The sequence below is a fragment of the Citrus clementina genome, unplaced genomic scaffold (assembly GCF_000493195.1).
Source record: "Citrus clementina cultivar Clemenules unplaced genomic scaffold, Citrus_clementina_v1.0 scaffold_7, whole genome shotgun sequence".
Lineage (NCBI taxonomy): Eukaryota > Viridiplantae > Streptophyta > Magnoliopsida > Sapindales > Rutaceae > Citrus > Citrus x clementina.
In genome coordinates, this window is record NW_006262075.1 from 1,156,660 (window position 1) to 1,172,022 (window position 15,363).

Genomic DNA, 15,363 nt, shown 5'->3' on the forward strand with positions numbered 1-15,363 from the left:
TTATAAGTTTTATTATCTTTTTTGAATGTCAAAAAAAAAAAAGATAATAAGTTAATGTCAAAAAAACAAAATAAGACGAAGGAAAAAAAAAAGACGACGAAGAAGAAGAAAAGGAGGATGCGACTGCAGCAAATGAGCGGATAATTTATTTTTGTGTCCGTTTAAAATTATTAGGATTAGATAAAATGATAGATATATATGTATACGGTTTATTTTAATTTTTTTGGATTTTTTCAATTTACTTAGTTAACCCAATCGAATTCGCTATTCCGTTTAGGTGAAATCCAAACCAAAATATAATCCAATCTATTTTGCACTTTAAACCTGGACTAGTTTAAAATTCCAACCCAAACTGAACAAAACCTGAAATAAATTTGGGGTTCTACTCGTTTGTGATAACGCGATCCGAATGCCCATCCATATTTATAAGCTTTGTTTTGTTTATCAATAAAACACTAATTTATCACTTTTATATTAATTTATTTGTTTTATCTTCCACTTACAGGTCTTACGTTTCATTTCTAAATTAATGTTCTATTTTGCACTTAATGTCGGTATACTAGTTTTATTTTATATTTATAATTCCTTTTTGTTTACCATTATTACGTCAATTTATCATTTTTATATTAATTGACTTATTTTATCTTCTATTTACCAGTCTTATATTTCATTTCTAAAATTTATGTTTCATTTTACAACTAATGTTAATTTACTAGTTCTATATTATATTTATAAATTTATTTTTTATTTACCAGTATTACATTAATTTGCCAATCTTATATTAGTTTACTTATTTTACCTTTTATTTACAATTCTTATTTTTCATTTTCAAAATTTATGTTTTATTTATAGTTAATGTTGATTTACTAGTTTTATGTTATATTTGTAAGTTTTTGTTTGTATACCAATAATACATCAATTTATCAATTTTATATTTATTTACTTGTTTTACCTTCCATTTACAAGTCTTCTATTTCATTTCTAAAATTTATGTTTTATTTTACCGTTAATGTTGATTCGCATGTTTTATTTTAAATTAACAATCTTATATTTTATTTATATAATTTATGTTTAATTTTGGTACTGATGTTGTGATTTTAGTTACAGTATCATAGAATAATGTTTACAAATTTTATCCGTTCTACAACACTACAAAAACTTTCACACAAGGATGTAGAATACATGCTATTAAACGTCTTTATTTCTTAAAACAAAAATGAAAAAAAAAAAAAACACACACACACACACACACACACATACAAACGCACGAAGTAAGAGAGGTGATAATTAAACGCCTCAATTTTTTTTTTTAATTTTTTTCATTAGACATTTTGACTTGGTCATCTTATATCTCCATTCACTTAAAGAATGTGAAGCTAAGGTCTAGCTCTATTGTAAAAAGCGGCCTTTCTAAGATTTAGATCCTAGATTCAAGCTTCAATTGGGACATGAGTTAATAATAAAAGAAAAATAAATAAAGAGTATTATAAAATTTCTATTCGGAGACTACATTTTTGTTTCCTAAAGTAATATTCTCCTTTTATAACTTACTCCATATTGTTTTCGTATAAAAATTATCAAGGGATCCCGCACTTTAAATCCACCCTATTTTCATTAGACCTTGTTACTTGACATCAAAATATTTATTAGAAAAAAAAGGTTATTTTGTGGTTGGATTAAGTATCGAAATATCTGCGAGATCGGGTCACAATTTGTATCAATTAAACAAATAGTTATATTAAGAGGGCATTATGATTTAACTGCAAGAATGTAATTGGTAAAAAAAATGGCAATATTTCATTTCTAAAACAAAAACAAAAGAAGTATAGTATGAGGAAAATTATCAAAGTGGTGCAAAAAAGAAAAGTGAAAATACAGAGATTGTCAATTTCTCCCTTACTATAATCAGTAGATATTATTTATCCCCTACTGTTTTTATAATAGTTAATAAACCCCCTGACAGTATAATTGTATAATATTACTCTTATTTTTAAATACATTTTTATTCATATTTATTATAAATTAAATAAATAATATGAATGGAAATTAAAAAATTAAGTATTAAAAGTAAGAAATATATGTTTTGATGTAAAAAAATTAATAATAAACTTTTTGTACTTATAAGAAAACTTAAACGAAAAATAAAAATAATTACAAATAAATAATAAAATATTTTGTTTGTACTTTTTACAATTGATTTTAAAATATTGTAAAGTATTTATTAAAAAATGTTTATAAAATAAAAAAAGAACAAAAGAATAATTTTTTACTAATTTTTTATTTACATCAAAATATAGATTTCTTGTTTTCAATACTTAAATTTTAATTTTAATTTTCATTCATAAGATTTATTCAATTTATAATAAATATGAACAAAAGTGTATTTGAAAATAAGGATGTTATTATAAAAGTATACTGTAAAAGGGTGATTAGTAATTATAAAAACAACATAGAGTAAATAATAGGGGGAAATTAGCAATCTCACGCGAAAATATTTTCCACCCCTATCTTTGCTAGAGGTTGATTTTGTAGAGGTAAAAATTGACGGTGCCATGGGGTGGCCTGGTGGGCCGTGTAGCTCAAGCTTCTGTATTATATTATTTGCAATTCTTTTAACAATCGTAACAATTCTTTTCAATGAGTTGAAGTTTGTAAAACTAGTTTCGTTAACTAGATAGAGCAGAAAGCAAGAAGACGCATAGAATGTTTGTTATTGCCCTGCTCAAAGAGCTTCCTAGCAATTACTAGTACTAATACATGAGGTATACTTCTGTTAACTGAATCTGGAAAACATGAGATTAAAGCAGTAGCAAAACCAATATAGAATTGAGAAGCTTTTAACATATGGCGGAAAAGTTAGATGGATTTCCGTCAGTAACTGCCACGTCTCTCGCTTCCTCGCTAACCCACACTAGGACGTTCAATATGTATTATCTTTCTAAATATCGTGCTAATATAAAGAAATGAATATGCACCCAAAACATGGAAACATGCCTTGTAATGTGAAGAATATGAACATTCAACAAGCTACATTTCATGTTCTCGGACTGTAACTAGGCTCTCTTTTAAAATATTAATTGAAAACCATAAACCAGTAATTCCAAGATCCCTTATTTCTTCGTATCTAGAATCATATAAGACCAGTCGATTATCACTTGATTCTAAAAAAAATTCACCTTTTCTCCAAAATCCAAGTGGCTGATAGGTTTCTACAAAAGGTCCAAAAGTCAAGTGTTTGGTCCAAAGCCTCCCTTTCATCATCCATAAGCTAAAAGAATGTCCCGACTCTTCTGAGTACAGTAGAGAGAGACAACCATCATATATTCCTATCCTACAAGATGTCATCTCTGATTCATCATAAGCTGTTATTTGAGGAACATTTGGTCCTTTTATTTCTTCAAACACCTCGTCAGTCATGCTAAATGATAAAATACTTGCATCGTAAGAATTATGTCCCCATGCCACCCAATAACAAAATCCATTTAAATAGATATTATCAGTGCTGTCGGACCCATAATAATGTCCCATTTGGAATAAGCCTTCCACATCTCTCCATGAGTTAGTGCTGAAGTTGTAAATTGCAACAGGTAAGAAATCATGAACCGATAGTCTTTTGCCATCATACAAGGTGAGTATCAAAACCAACTTGAAGTCATTCGTCGTTGGATCTAATCCAAATCCAAAATTATAACAGTAAATTGATGTATTGCAAGGAAGACGGGCTCTGCGCCTCGAGACAACTCTGTATTCGTTCATGGAAACATTCCATAGATATATGTTCTCATTTTCAAAAAAACAAAATATACCGTCACAAGGGCCAAGTGGATTATGGTCCTTCGTTTCAGCTTCAAGATCTTGAAAATGCAAGTCTTTCAGAGTCTTATCAGGTACCAAAAAGAAACAAGTAATTAAGTCGTTAAAAGGATCTGTAACATCATAATTCTCGTATGTAATGCGGACCATGAGACGCATATTGTCATCTCGATTGAGATGCTTATAAATAAAATTAGGATTTCTCACTAAACTAAACCATGATTTGGAAACACACCTAAATCGCATTAGTGATTTCACAGGCAACCTTGAAAGAGTCTCAACGAGCAAATCGTCAGATAATTCTCCATAGCCTGTCATCGCCATCATATCTCTTTCCATTTTCCTGCCATAATTAGAAGTAAATTGGATTTTATAGAACACAATTTCAATTTGTTGACATAGGCATTTTCAGGGGTAGTTAAGCGATCTTCCTTTTTTTTATGGTTCTTCAAATAAACAATATTATTTGTGATTTTTTCCAAAACAAATAATGATTTAATAAACAAACTACACCTTCCTTCATTGATCTCCCTTCATTTCAAACATACAATAGGTAAAGTCAAAGGACTAAGAAATCAACATTGCACTAGCAGCTGACTAAATTTTATTTGTTCCGAACATGTTCATTCACTTTTTAAGTATTCTGTTACATTTAATGTAATTTCTTTAGGAACTAGCTAAGTTGCATATAAAATGGGAAAAAAAAAACTGCAATCGAAGTCAAAAGCAAAAAAATAAATTTATAAATATTAATTTCATACCGAGATACCGCTCGTGATTTAATCCATAGTCAGAAGCTAATGTGAAATATAATTAGACAAAGAAAATCATCATGGTCAAGTGTTAATAATCGAGCTTCCTCATAATGACAAAAGGTTTCGTGCACAAATGATCTAACAGGGATAGATTTTAACCTTGAAAGACGAAATATTGATGGCAAAGGAAAGGGAAATTGGAGGAATTTCATGGATGGGCATTAACTTCGCAACCAATAAGTTGACTGTTAAAAACTATCAATTAATTAGAAAGTTAAATTACCTTGGATATAGTTAAAATTGTCGAGGATCGAAAAATAACGTAAAGGGTTTGCTAGAATCAGTGCCGGTTTTTTTTAATATTCACCTTGTTGAATAATAAATTAGATTCATTTCGTGATTTCTCACATGTTGCAGTGTAGAACTGAACCACCAACTCTTGAAAATATTTGGAAGACTTTGAAATGAGATATGATTATATGGTTGACAGGATAGATAACGCATACTTTAATACCAGATTCATTCATTTAGCATAGGTGACAAGGTGTTTCAAGAAATAAATGGACTAAATGTTCCTGATTCAAACAACTTGGATTGAGGAACATATGATGATTGTCTCTCTTTACCACATATGCTCAGAAGAGTCAGCACGTTCTTTTGACTTTTGGAAGATGGAAGGGGGGGTCCTAGCTAATCACTTGACTTTTATACCTTTTAGGAAAATGGATGAACCACTAGGATTTTGGAGAAAATGTGAATTTCTTTTAGAATCAAGTGACAATCGACTAATCTTATATGATTCTACATATATAACATACAAAGAAATGAGGGATCTCGGGATTAGTGGTTTATGGTTCTCAGTTCATATTTTAAAAGAGTCTAATTACAATTAAAAAAGAGGAAATGTAGCTTGTTGAATCACGAATTCTCTTGACACTCCATAGCATGTGTGAGTTGAAAAAAATAAGCATATTCCCAAATAATTTCATCTCTTTGTTTAAAATGATCTTTAATCAGATATGATATCATAATGAAGTCCTCTAGATTTCTTGACAACTAGATCGGTGACATGGCAATGACTGACAGCAGTTAAACTAATTTTCCGGCCTTCTAAATTTGTTATTATTCCTGTTATTTCAGTAATCTCTTGTTAGAGTTGTACAGATCTGGATTATCGTCAAGTACAAGGTATCATTGTGGATTTGTGGTTTTTAGGAAACTGTCGCACAACGTTTTCCTTTTTTTTTTCTCGAATTTACACGACAAAACACAGTTTTAAATTTAATTATGTATAAATAAACATTAATGTCGTTTAAGCTAAGCATGGACAGCTGCCAGCAATTTTTCCACTGTATCTGTATGGTTCTGACCTACAGATTTTTTAACAAGATTCGTACAACAAAGGTTCGAAAGCTTTAATTTACAAGTCAGGTCGAGGAATATGATATGAAAATCAGGACGTCAAATAATTACTCACTAACACATTAAAATATGAATTACTGGCCCAGATTTGCGATATAAAAAATAAAAAAATAAATAACCTGGGAGCATACAGTTTACAACTCGGATACACCCAAGAGATGCCGTGGAATGTCTGAGATCATTTCTAACAAATTAAACTATGCATCTTCTTTTCTTACAGTAATTAAGCTCTCCTTTAATATTTTGACTGAAAACCATAACCCTTTTATTCCAAGATCCCTCATTTCTTGATATATAGAATCATATAATACCAGCCGTTTGTCACTTGATTCCAAAAGAAATTCACCTCTTCTCCAAAATCCACGTGCTCGATAGGTTTCTACAAAAGGTCCAAAGGTCAAGTATTTAGACCAAGATCCCCCTTTCATCATCCATACCTCGAAAGAATGTGAGATATCTTCTGAGTATAGTAAAGAAAGACATTCTTCATAGATTCCCAGCATCCAGGGTCTCATTGCTGACTCGTAATAATTTAGGAATTGAGGAATATTTGGTCCTTCTATTACTCGAAAAACCTCCTCACCCATGCTAAATGTAAGTATTTCTTTGTAACAATCGGGTCGGCGGACGACCCAATAAAATAATCCATTTAAGTATGCATCATGTGAGCTGTCAAACCTGTAATCATAACTCTTTTGAAAGCCTCCCAAATCTCTCCAAGAGTTAGTGGTAAAGTTGTACACCGCAACAGGTGAGTAATCAATCTCCTGTCTTTCCTCATCTATTAAGGTGAGTATCAAAACCAACTTGAAGTCATTAGTCACGGGATCTAATCCAAGTCCAAAATTCGAAGAGTTAGCCATCGTATTACATGGAAAGTGAGCTGTGCACTCTGGGACAACTCGGTATTCATTCATGGAAACGTTCCATAGAATTACGTTGGTATCATTTCTCAACAATAAAAATATACCATCAAACGGGCCAATGTGAAGTCCATCCATTACAGGCTCGAAATCTTGATAATGTAAATCAGACAGTGTCTTATCAGGGAGTACAGAGGAATAAGAAATCAGTGCGTTAAATGGATCCGTATCGTATGGATTCTTATATGTGCAGCTAACCGTGAGACGTATGTTGTCATCTTTCTGGAGATGCTTGTAAATGAAATTAGGATCTTTAACTAAGTCATTGCAAGATTTACAAACACACCTAAACCGCATTAGTGATTTGACAGGCAACCTTGATAGAATCTCAACCATCATATCGTCAGATAAATCTCCATAGCTTGTCATCACCATCGTCCCTCTTTATTATTATTTTTTTTTCGGGTCTTAATGAAATCAATACTTTTCCCTGCAATAATTATCAAAAAATTAGATTTTGTAAGACAAAATTTTAATTTGCTGAATTGTAATCGGGTACATATAATGCAATTCTTTAGGAATTAGCTAAAATGAAAAAGGCCGAATGAATCAACGTCAAAAGCGAAAAAAATTAATATGTAATATTTTCATACCAAAATTTTTGCGTATGATTTAATCCATAGTCGGAAGACAGTGTGAAATATAATTGGCAAAAGAAACCCACCAAGGTCTAGTCTGAATAATCAGGACTAATTAGAAATTGCAGAAAGAAGAAATAATGAGATTTTTCCACATAATTGACCAAAGCTTCGTCCGAAAATGATCCATGGGAATTTTGATCTTGAAAGACGAAATATTGACGGCAAAAGAAAGGGAAATTGCAGGAATAATCATGGATGGGCAATGATCTCGCAACTGAGATGACTCTAATTCAAAGCTCGTCTTTCATGGTTCTGATTCAAATCTGGAACAAACAACAATTATCGATTGCGTTCCCTTTAAAAATTGTAGTGGAGAGAAAATTAGGCGACATACATGCTAGAATTAGATAAATTGTAGTGGGGCTGGACTTATTAACTTAATGAAACGAACCTCTTAAATAGACTACTATCTTCAGTAACAAAACCAAAATAATTCCTACATAAGATAGGTATATGTGTATCAGTTCTTTTAAGTTATTAATCAATTGCTGATATCGTCTCCGGCAGTCCCACTCTTATTAACAAAATTGCACGAGCAAAATAAGTATATAAAGGACAAATTCTTTGACCACAGACAGAAAGCTCTTAATACAGAGCATTTCATCGCTTTATATATAAAGTAAATATTCAAGTCAATATTCTCACACTAGATAATGAGAATGGGACTTTTATTATTCATGTAAAGAGAAGAATTTGTTTTATATGGTTTTTCCTTTTATGGTTACATTCTTTTTTATTTTTTTATTGTTACATTTTTTTTTGTTATGGGTGCATTCTTTATTTTTAATGGTTATATTTTACTATGTTTATTATTAAGAAAAAAGGACATTTACACCCCAAGTTTAAGGAAATGGCTATGTAGACTCTTAAACTTTTAATAAAGGAAAATTGTCAATGCACCACCTTTGTTTTGCTTTATATTCATCTAACCACAAAAAATTTTAACTTGCTCTTTGCACCACTTTTCTTTTTAAATTTGTATCAATTAACCACTTTTGCACTAACACCGTTAAAAGACACCAATACCTCCTTTTGAGTATAATACCCTTTGGATCTATCAACTCAAAAAGATTGACTCCAATGTTTTATAATAAATATAAATATAATATTAAAATAAATTTAACAATATATACATTTTTAAATAATTTCAACATTTAAAATATTTTAATACTTTACAATCTTATATTATATTAAACTAAATTATATGATCAATAGCACCATAATATTAAAATAAATAAATAAAAATCTAAATTATTTTTAATATTATGTAAAATAATTTTTTTATTATTAATACATGAGATATATTTTATTAATTTAAAATCATTTACATTTTAAAAATTATTTTATATATTAAAATAGGGTCCCTCTATGATGGTGTAATTTTATTCACAGTATTAATAACATAAGAAATATTTATTGTTGAATTTGTCCAATGGTATACATTGTTCTATTAATAAAAAATTTTAATTATTTTTAAAATAATATAGCCAATTAACAAATCCATTAAAAGGATGATTTTAAATTTAAAAATAAAAATAAAAAGAAATAAGGTAAAATATAATATCTCAAGTTCTTTTATTTGAAATTAATTATTGACACATTAAGCAGGTAATCTTCATTTTATAATGCTTATCTTTTAATTAATTTATTTATTATCACTATATTGAATTATATTAAATAAATTGTTAACATAAATATTTCTTTATTATTGATTTTGATGATAACAAACTTGATTAAGATTGATTAATCGTTTAAAAGCTCAAAATAGTTTTCATATACTTTTAAATCATCATTCTCACTTTATAAAGGCTTTATATTCTATGAAAATGTTTTTTCTCATGTTAAAGGTTTCAATTGAAAAAGCTTTGAGATTTTTGATAATAACAAGTATTGCTTAAAATCCTGAAAATGGACCTAATTGATAAGTTTTATAAAGGTTTGGGCCACAGTATAATTTTACAAAGTTTTGGGGTCAAACTATAATTTTACAAAAATAGTTCACTGTAGTAGTTACTGTAGAAAACGATGATCCGACATCTTGATAACGGCTCGCTGACATCAAACAGAATTGAAGATTAGTCTCTGGACACTAACGGCGATCCGACAATTTGAAAATTCAGCCCAACGGTCATATTGACCAGTCAAACGGAGATCCGACATCTAGTTAACGGCGATCCGACAGTGAGCAGAAAGTCAATAACGGCTAGTTTTCAGCTCCAACTATAAATAAACTCATTAATTCAAACAAGATCGATCACAACACGACCATTGAGCTTATATTCGAGAATACAATCTTCATAGAGCTTTAAAATACATTCTTACTTCATCTATTCACACATTGGGCATTGATTTGTAATCTTAAATATTGTGTGAGAGAAAAATAATTTTTAATCTTTTACTTTGAGTGATTGTAAGTGTTGGGATACACTTGGGTTAAGAGATCGGGGATAATCTCTTGTTGTAAAGGTTCATTGACACCTTGGAAGTCAAGTGTAAGCATTTGAAGCCTTGGAGGCTTGCTTAGTGAAATCCTCAAGCCTGAAAAGCTTGGAGGCGTGGAGGTAGGCGAGATTGGCCGAACCACGTAAAAATCTTCGTGTTTGAATCTTTCTTCCCTTATCTTTTTATATTGTAATTGATTTAATTGTTATTCCATTAAATTCATTTTAGATTTGCATGATAATTTGTTTTAGAATCAAATAATTTTTAGAAACTCAATTCACCCCCCCTTGGGTTGCACACTTGTATTTCATAAATGGGTTAGATTAAAATACTTAAATTTGAGTTCACAACAATCCCATCATCGATACTATAAAAATATATGTAGCATCATGGAGAAATCCATTAAAGTATATTCTAATATTATTATTCTACTAGACAAATAAAAAAATTTAAATTACATTAGTATTTGTTTAAAAATTTTAAAGTCATTTTCTTTTACTAACTACAGAGAATATTATAGTTAAAAGGGAGTCTTGATATCCCTTGTTAAAAACTTAGGATCTACATGACCATTTCCCTAGGGGTGTATGTGGTTCTTTATCCTTATTGCATGATACTATCTTGTATTAATTGAATCAAAATTAATGTGAAATGTGGCCTTGCGTATAGTATTTTTTTAATTAAAAAAATTCTTAATCACTAATTATATTTTTACCGATAAATTGGATGATTGGTGTACAATAGCTGCATGGTCGCGGTAATGTTCATATAGAATGGCTGTTTTCTCCTGGCATATAATATATCACCTGTATTCTTATTCATATATAAATTTCATATGTAATGAAATTTGCCTTAATTTAAGTTGTTTTACAACATTAAATATAATAAAATCAATATGTCCAAAACATTAAAAATGCTGTGTAAAACATAAGTTTGCAGAAGAAATAACGAAGAAAGAAGCTAAAAGAAAGGAAAAATTTTAAGGATAATTATTGCTAAGTAGATTTAAAACCATAGAGAAGCCGACAAATGAAAGAGTGGAATGATCTTTGCAAAAGCCTGGATAAATATGCACCAATAGCATCATTCAAGATAGCATAGAGGCCTTATTAATTATGAAGTTAATGAACAACACCTAAAGACTTACATCCTTCTTTCCATTGGATTTTCTCCCTTCCTTCTTAGATCGAGTTTAATAAAAGTTGAGAAAGGAAAAAACCTAGATAGACTGCTCACCGACATTCCAAGGACTCTAATAAAAATAATATATTATTTTTAAGCTCCCAAGTCCTAAGGAGCAGTCTCGGTCTTCAAATCAGATGTACTGGCTTCAGCCTCTTCGGCTTCCCACTTGGCCTTTGCAACGACTCCATCGTGCGACGGCACGTAGTCTTCAAGTTTTTGGACAAGTTCTTTAGCATTGGAAGCAGAGACAATTATGCTTCGCTGAGAAGGGTAAATGAAGCCCTCATCAATAGATTTGTCGATGAAGTTGAGAATAGGGTCGTAATATCCTTCCACATTCATCAAACCCACAGGCTTGTTGTGGATTCCCAGCTGGGACCATGTGGTCACTTCAAATAACTCTTCTAGAGTTCCAAATCCGCCTGATTGTTATAAGAAAAAAAACAGTCATTAAATTGTATTAAGAAATAATTGTCAGAAAATAATAAAATTAATACGCTTCATGTTAGAATAGGAGGAGAAAGAGAGAGACCTGGCAAGGCAATAAAACAGTCAGCATTCCGAGCCATCTCAGCTTTCCTTTGGTGCATGTGGTCAACTGGTTTGACCTCTCCGAGTGTTACTCCAGTCAGCTGCTTAGCAAATACCAGCCACATGCATATATTAAAGTGAAAACGAAACTCGTGCTAATTTGATTCTAAAGGGAAGGAGCTAGGTAGATGTACTCATAGCATACCTCTTTTTCCATAAGGGCTTTGGGAATGATTCTGTGAATAAAAAATTGACAAAACGAAAAGAAAAAGAGAACAAATTTATTGTCAAAACGGTAAAATCAAACAGCTTGATTAATTTGTAAAGACTGTAAGTAGCCAGTTACCCTAAAACATGTCTGCCACCACGATGAACCTCTTCGGAAATCAAACCCATCAAGCCAACACTTCCTCCTCCATAAACAAGATCCAATCCCCTGGAAACCTTCGTAAAAGAATTTAACATTTAGATGTGAGAAAACTCAAAACTTGAAAAACAAGTTCATTCAAGCTATGGAGAATTTCTTGAAAGAATAAAAAATTAATAAGAGTAGAGAAAAAAATAAAAGGGGCACCAGTTCATTTCCGAGGTCAACGGCAGCCTTACGGTAGCAATATTTGTAGTCAGGACTGCTCCCGCAGAAAACACAGACTCTTTTGAATCTTGACTTGGCCTCTTTCTTCTCCTCCATCAATCTCTCTCTATTTCACTCAGTCTGTTATTCTTCTCTTTGTCGAAGATCAAGGATAAATAAACCAAAGCGAAAGGCAGTATTTATAAGGAAAGGAAACAACAGAAAGTATTTCACCAACCCCAAAGCGAAAGGATACTCGACCATTTTTTTTTCCGCTACAAGGGAAAGTAACTGCATTATTACCTTAGAATTATTGCTCTTTAAGTGACTTATGTATTTGGTATTTGAAAAATTGTTAGAAAACTCCATGGATGCAAAAATTCTAGTAAAATAGAATTTAAAAACGTAACGGTGATTAAGTGATTGCATTAGAATTATATTATAAAATTTGAAAAATAAAAAATTATCCATAGACACCAAAAGTGGTGAAGTTAGAAGTCACACAACAATGGTAAATTCACTATTGATAAGGAAATAACCACTCAAGAGCTCAGAATTGATTTAGACTAATAATGTAAATTTGAGACAACTCTCAATTTTTTATCTAGTTTTTTAATATGAAATAAGCTCGTGGACTTCTATAACTATGATATAATTGAAATAAAGATTTACCATATAGACGGTTTACTTTCTTCACGGTAGGATTAGGCATCGATCTTAGACCCAAACTGGATTTTTGTTGGAACATAAACTTGATCCATACAACTTTAAAGCCTAAATGGTCTTTAATCTAGCTCATGGAAGCTTCTTTAAGTAGTTAAAATTTGTGGTGCTAACTGTCGTAATGTGGTAAGTAGAATTTGTGGTGTCGAGTATCGTTGTTATCTTTGATGTGTGGTTATTATTTGTGTGTTAGTTAGGTTAATTTATCATTGTGATTAAGTTGTAACAAGTATAAATACCTCCTCTCTTAGTTGTTTGAAGCAATAAGAAGTAGTAAAGCTTCTTATTTCTAAAAGAGTTGTAATTAAGTAGTTGTATTGAGCTCATTAGAAAAAAAAGGAGTGTTTTGAGTGTTTGAACACTCAAATTCTCCAACAAAGTGGTATCATAACTAGTAATCAATGCTTCATATAGTAGTATAGCATATCAAATCTCCCGACAAGAAGAAAAAAATTCTAAAAGGACATGACGACAAATTAAGTTATGTGGTGAAAGGACATGACGACAAAGTTCTGATATTGAAGAAAACCTTTTATATGGGTTAAAGCAAACACCAAGGGTATGGAATAGTAGAATTGACAAGTATTTTCAAGAGAACAACTTCATCAAATGCCCATATGAACATGCTCTCTATGTCAAAGACAAAGATGGATACATTTTGATTGTTTACCTGTGTATAAATGATCTCATCTTCAGTAAAAATAATCTAAGCTTATTTGAAGAGTTCAAGAGAGTGATGATCAAAGAGTTCGAGATGACTGATATCAAACTTATGGTGTATTATCTCAGTATTGAAGTTAAGCAAAAGGAAAAAGACATATTTATTTCCTACGAAAGATATGCAAAGGAAATACTCAAAAAGTTCAAGATGTATGATTGCAAGCCCATAAGCACGCCAGCGGAAAGCGGAGTCAAGCTATCCAAATATGATGAAGGCGAAGGTGTAGAAAATTCTTTAAGAATTTGGTTAGAATCTTACCCTACTTGACATGTGCGAGACCAAATATCTTTTATGTTGTTGAACTTGTGAGTCGAAACATGGAAAATCCAAAGACCACCCCGTTTTAAAATTGCAAAAAAAAAGACCAAATATCTGCATCAAATGTACAATTGATTTCGGCTTGTTATATTTAATTTGTAATAACTATAAGCTCGTTGGATATAATGATAATGAATGAAGTAGAGATACAAATGATCGAAAGAGTACCACTGGTTTGTGTTCTTCATGGGATATATTACTTTCACATGGATGTCAAAAAAGTAATTGATTGTTATAGTTTCTACATGTGAAGTTAAGAATGTAGTTGCTACATTAAGTATTTATCATACAATCTAGCTAAGGAATTTATTGAAGGAGTTGGGTTTGTCACAATAAGAACCCACAGAGATTTTCATCAACAACAAGTCAGCAATTGCCTTAGTTAAGAATTATGTCTTCTATGATCGAAGTAAGTATATTGACACTCGCTAACATGTCATATGAGAGTGCGTTAAGAGAAAGGATGTATAAGTAAAATATCTCAAATCACAAGATGAAGCAGCTGATATCTTTATTAGGCCACTGAAAGAAAAAGACTTTATCAGATTGAGAAATTTACTTAGTTTCACATGATCAAGTTTAAAGGGTTGTCAGATCATAAACATGATCCATGCAACTTTGAAGCCCAAATGATCTTTGATTTAGCCTATGGAAGCTTCTTTAGGTAGTTAAGATTTGTGGTGTTAAATATGGTAATGTGATAAGTAATTTGTGGTATTGAGTATGATTGTTAAGTTTGATGTGTTGTTATGATTTGTGTGGTAGTTAGGTTAATATATGGTTGAGATTAATTTGTAACAAGTATAAGTACCTCATCTCTTAGTTGGTTTAGGCAACAAGAAATAGTAAAGTTGAAATACTAATTATGCAACCCAAGAGGGGGGATGAATTGAAATTTTAAAAATTAAGCTAAGAAAACCACACAATAATTTAATATAATGCCTTAATGGAATAAAAAATAATAAATTCAATAAAGCGCAATAATAAGAGAGTAAGTGAAGAGAAAACAAACACAATGATTTTTACGTGGTTCGGCAATCCCCGCCTACGTCCACGTCTCCAAGCTCACCCGACTTGACGATTTCACTATCCAAGCCTCCCAAGGCTTCAAATTCTTAGAATTGATTTCAAAGGTGTCAATCAACCTTTACACCAAGAGATTATCCCCAATCTCTTAACTCAAGTGTATCCCAACACTTACAATCACTCAAAACAAATACTACAAATGTGTTTTTCCGTCACACAAAAAATATGATTACAAATCTATACTCAATGTGTGAATAAATGAATCAATAACAAATTTAAAACTAAATGA

General features: G+C 30.9%; 3 protein-coding genes across 3 annotated transcripts; all 3 read right to left on the reverse strand.

Moving 5' to 3' along the window:
- Window positions 1-3,027: 3,027 nt before the first annotated feature.
- Window positions 3,028-4,137, reverse strand: LOC18037453 (F-box/kelch-repeat protein At3g23880). The gene has a single exon (XM_006425431.2). The coding sequence runs from the start codon at window positions 4,135-4,137 to the stop codon at window positions 3,028-3,030; it is 1,110 nt and encodes a 369-aa protein (XP_006425494.2).
- Window positions 4,138-6,154: 2,017 nt separating this feature from the next.
- On the reverse strand, window positions 6,155-7,288 carry LOC18037454 (putative F-box protein At3g16210). Its single transcript, XM_006425432.2, has one exon. It carries the CDS (start codon window positions 7,286-7,288, stop codon window positions 6,188-6,190), a length of 1,101 nt encoding a protein of 366 aa, XP_006425495.1. The 3' UTR covers window positions 6,155-6,187.
- A 3,998-nt stretch (window positions 7,289-11,286) lies between these two features.
- LOC18037619 (cytokinin riboside 5'-monophosphate phosphoribohydrolase LOG1) lies at window positions 11,287-12,413 on the reverse strand. Its single transcript, XM_006425433.2, has 5 exons — window positions 12,287-12,413; window positions 12,059-12,156; window positions 11,918-11,948; window positions 11,714-11,813; window positions 11,287-11,603 (listed from the first exon to the last, which is right to left on the reverse strand). Exons 1-5 carry the CDS (start codon window positions 12,401-12,403, stop codon window positions 11,287-11,289), a joined length of 663 nt encoding a protein of 220 aa, XP_006425496.1. The 5' UTR covers window positions 12,404-12,413.
- Between the last annotated feature and the right edge of the window lie 2,950 nt (window positions 12,414-15,363).

Excerpts from the sequence above, each read along its gene's own strand:
- LOC18037453 (XM_006425431.2), bottom strand. The coding sequence starts at position 4,137 with ATGGCGATGACAGGCTATGGAGAATTATCTGACGATTTGCTCGTTGAG.
- LOC18037619 (XM_006425433.2), bottom strand. The coding sequence starts at position 12,403 with ATGGAGGAGAAGAAAGAGGCCAAGTCAAGATTCAAAAGAGTCTGTGTT. Across the intron at positions 11,949-12,058 it reads GGTGGCAGACATGTTTTAGG|AATCATTCCCAAAGCCCTTA; the intron begins GTAACTGGCTAC and ends TTTTATTCACAG. Across the intron at positions 11,604-11,713 it reads CTGTTTTATTGCCTTGCCAG|GCGGATTTGGAACTCTAGAA; the intron begins GTCTCTCTCTTT and ends TATAACAATCAG.
- LOC18037454 (XM_006425432.2), bottom strand. The coding sequence starts at position 7,288 with ATGGTGATGACAAGCTATGGAGATTTATCTGACGATATGATGGTTGAG.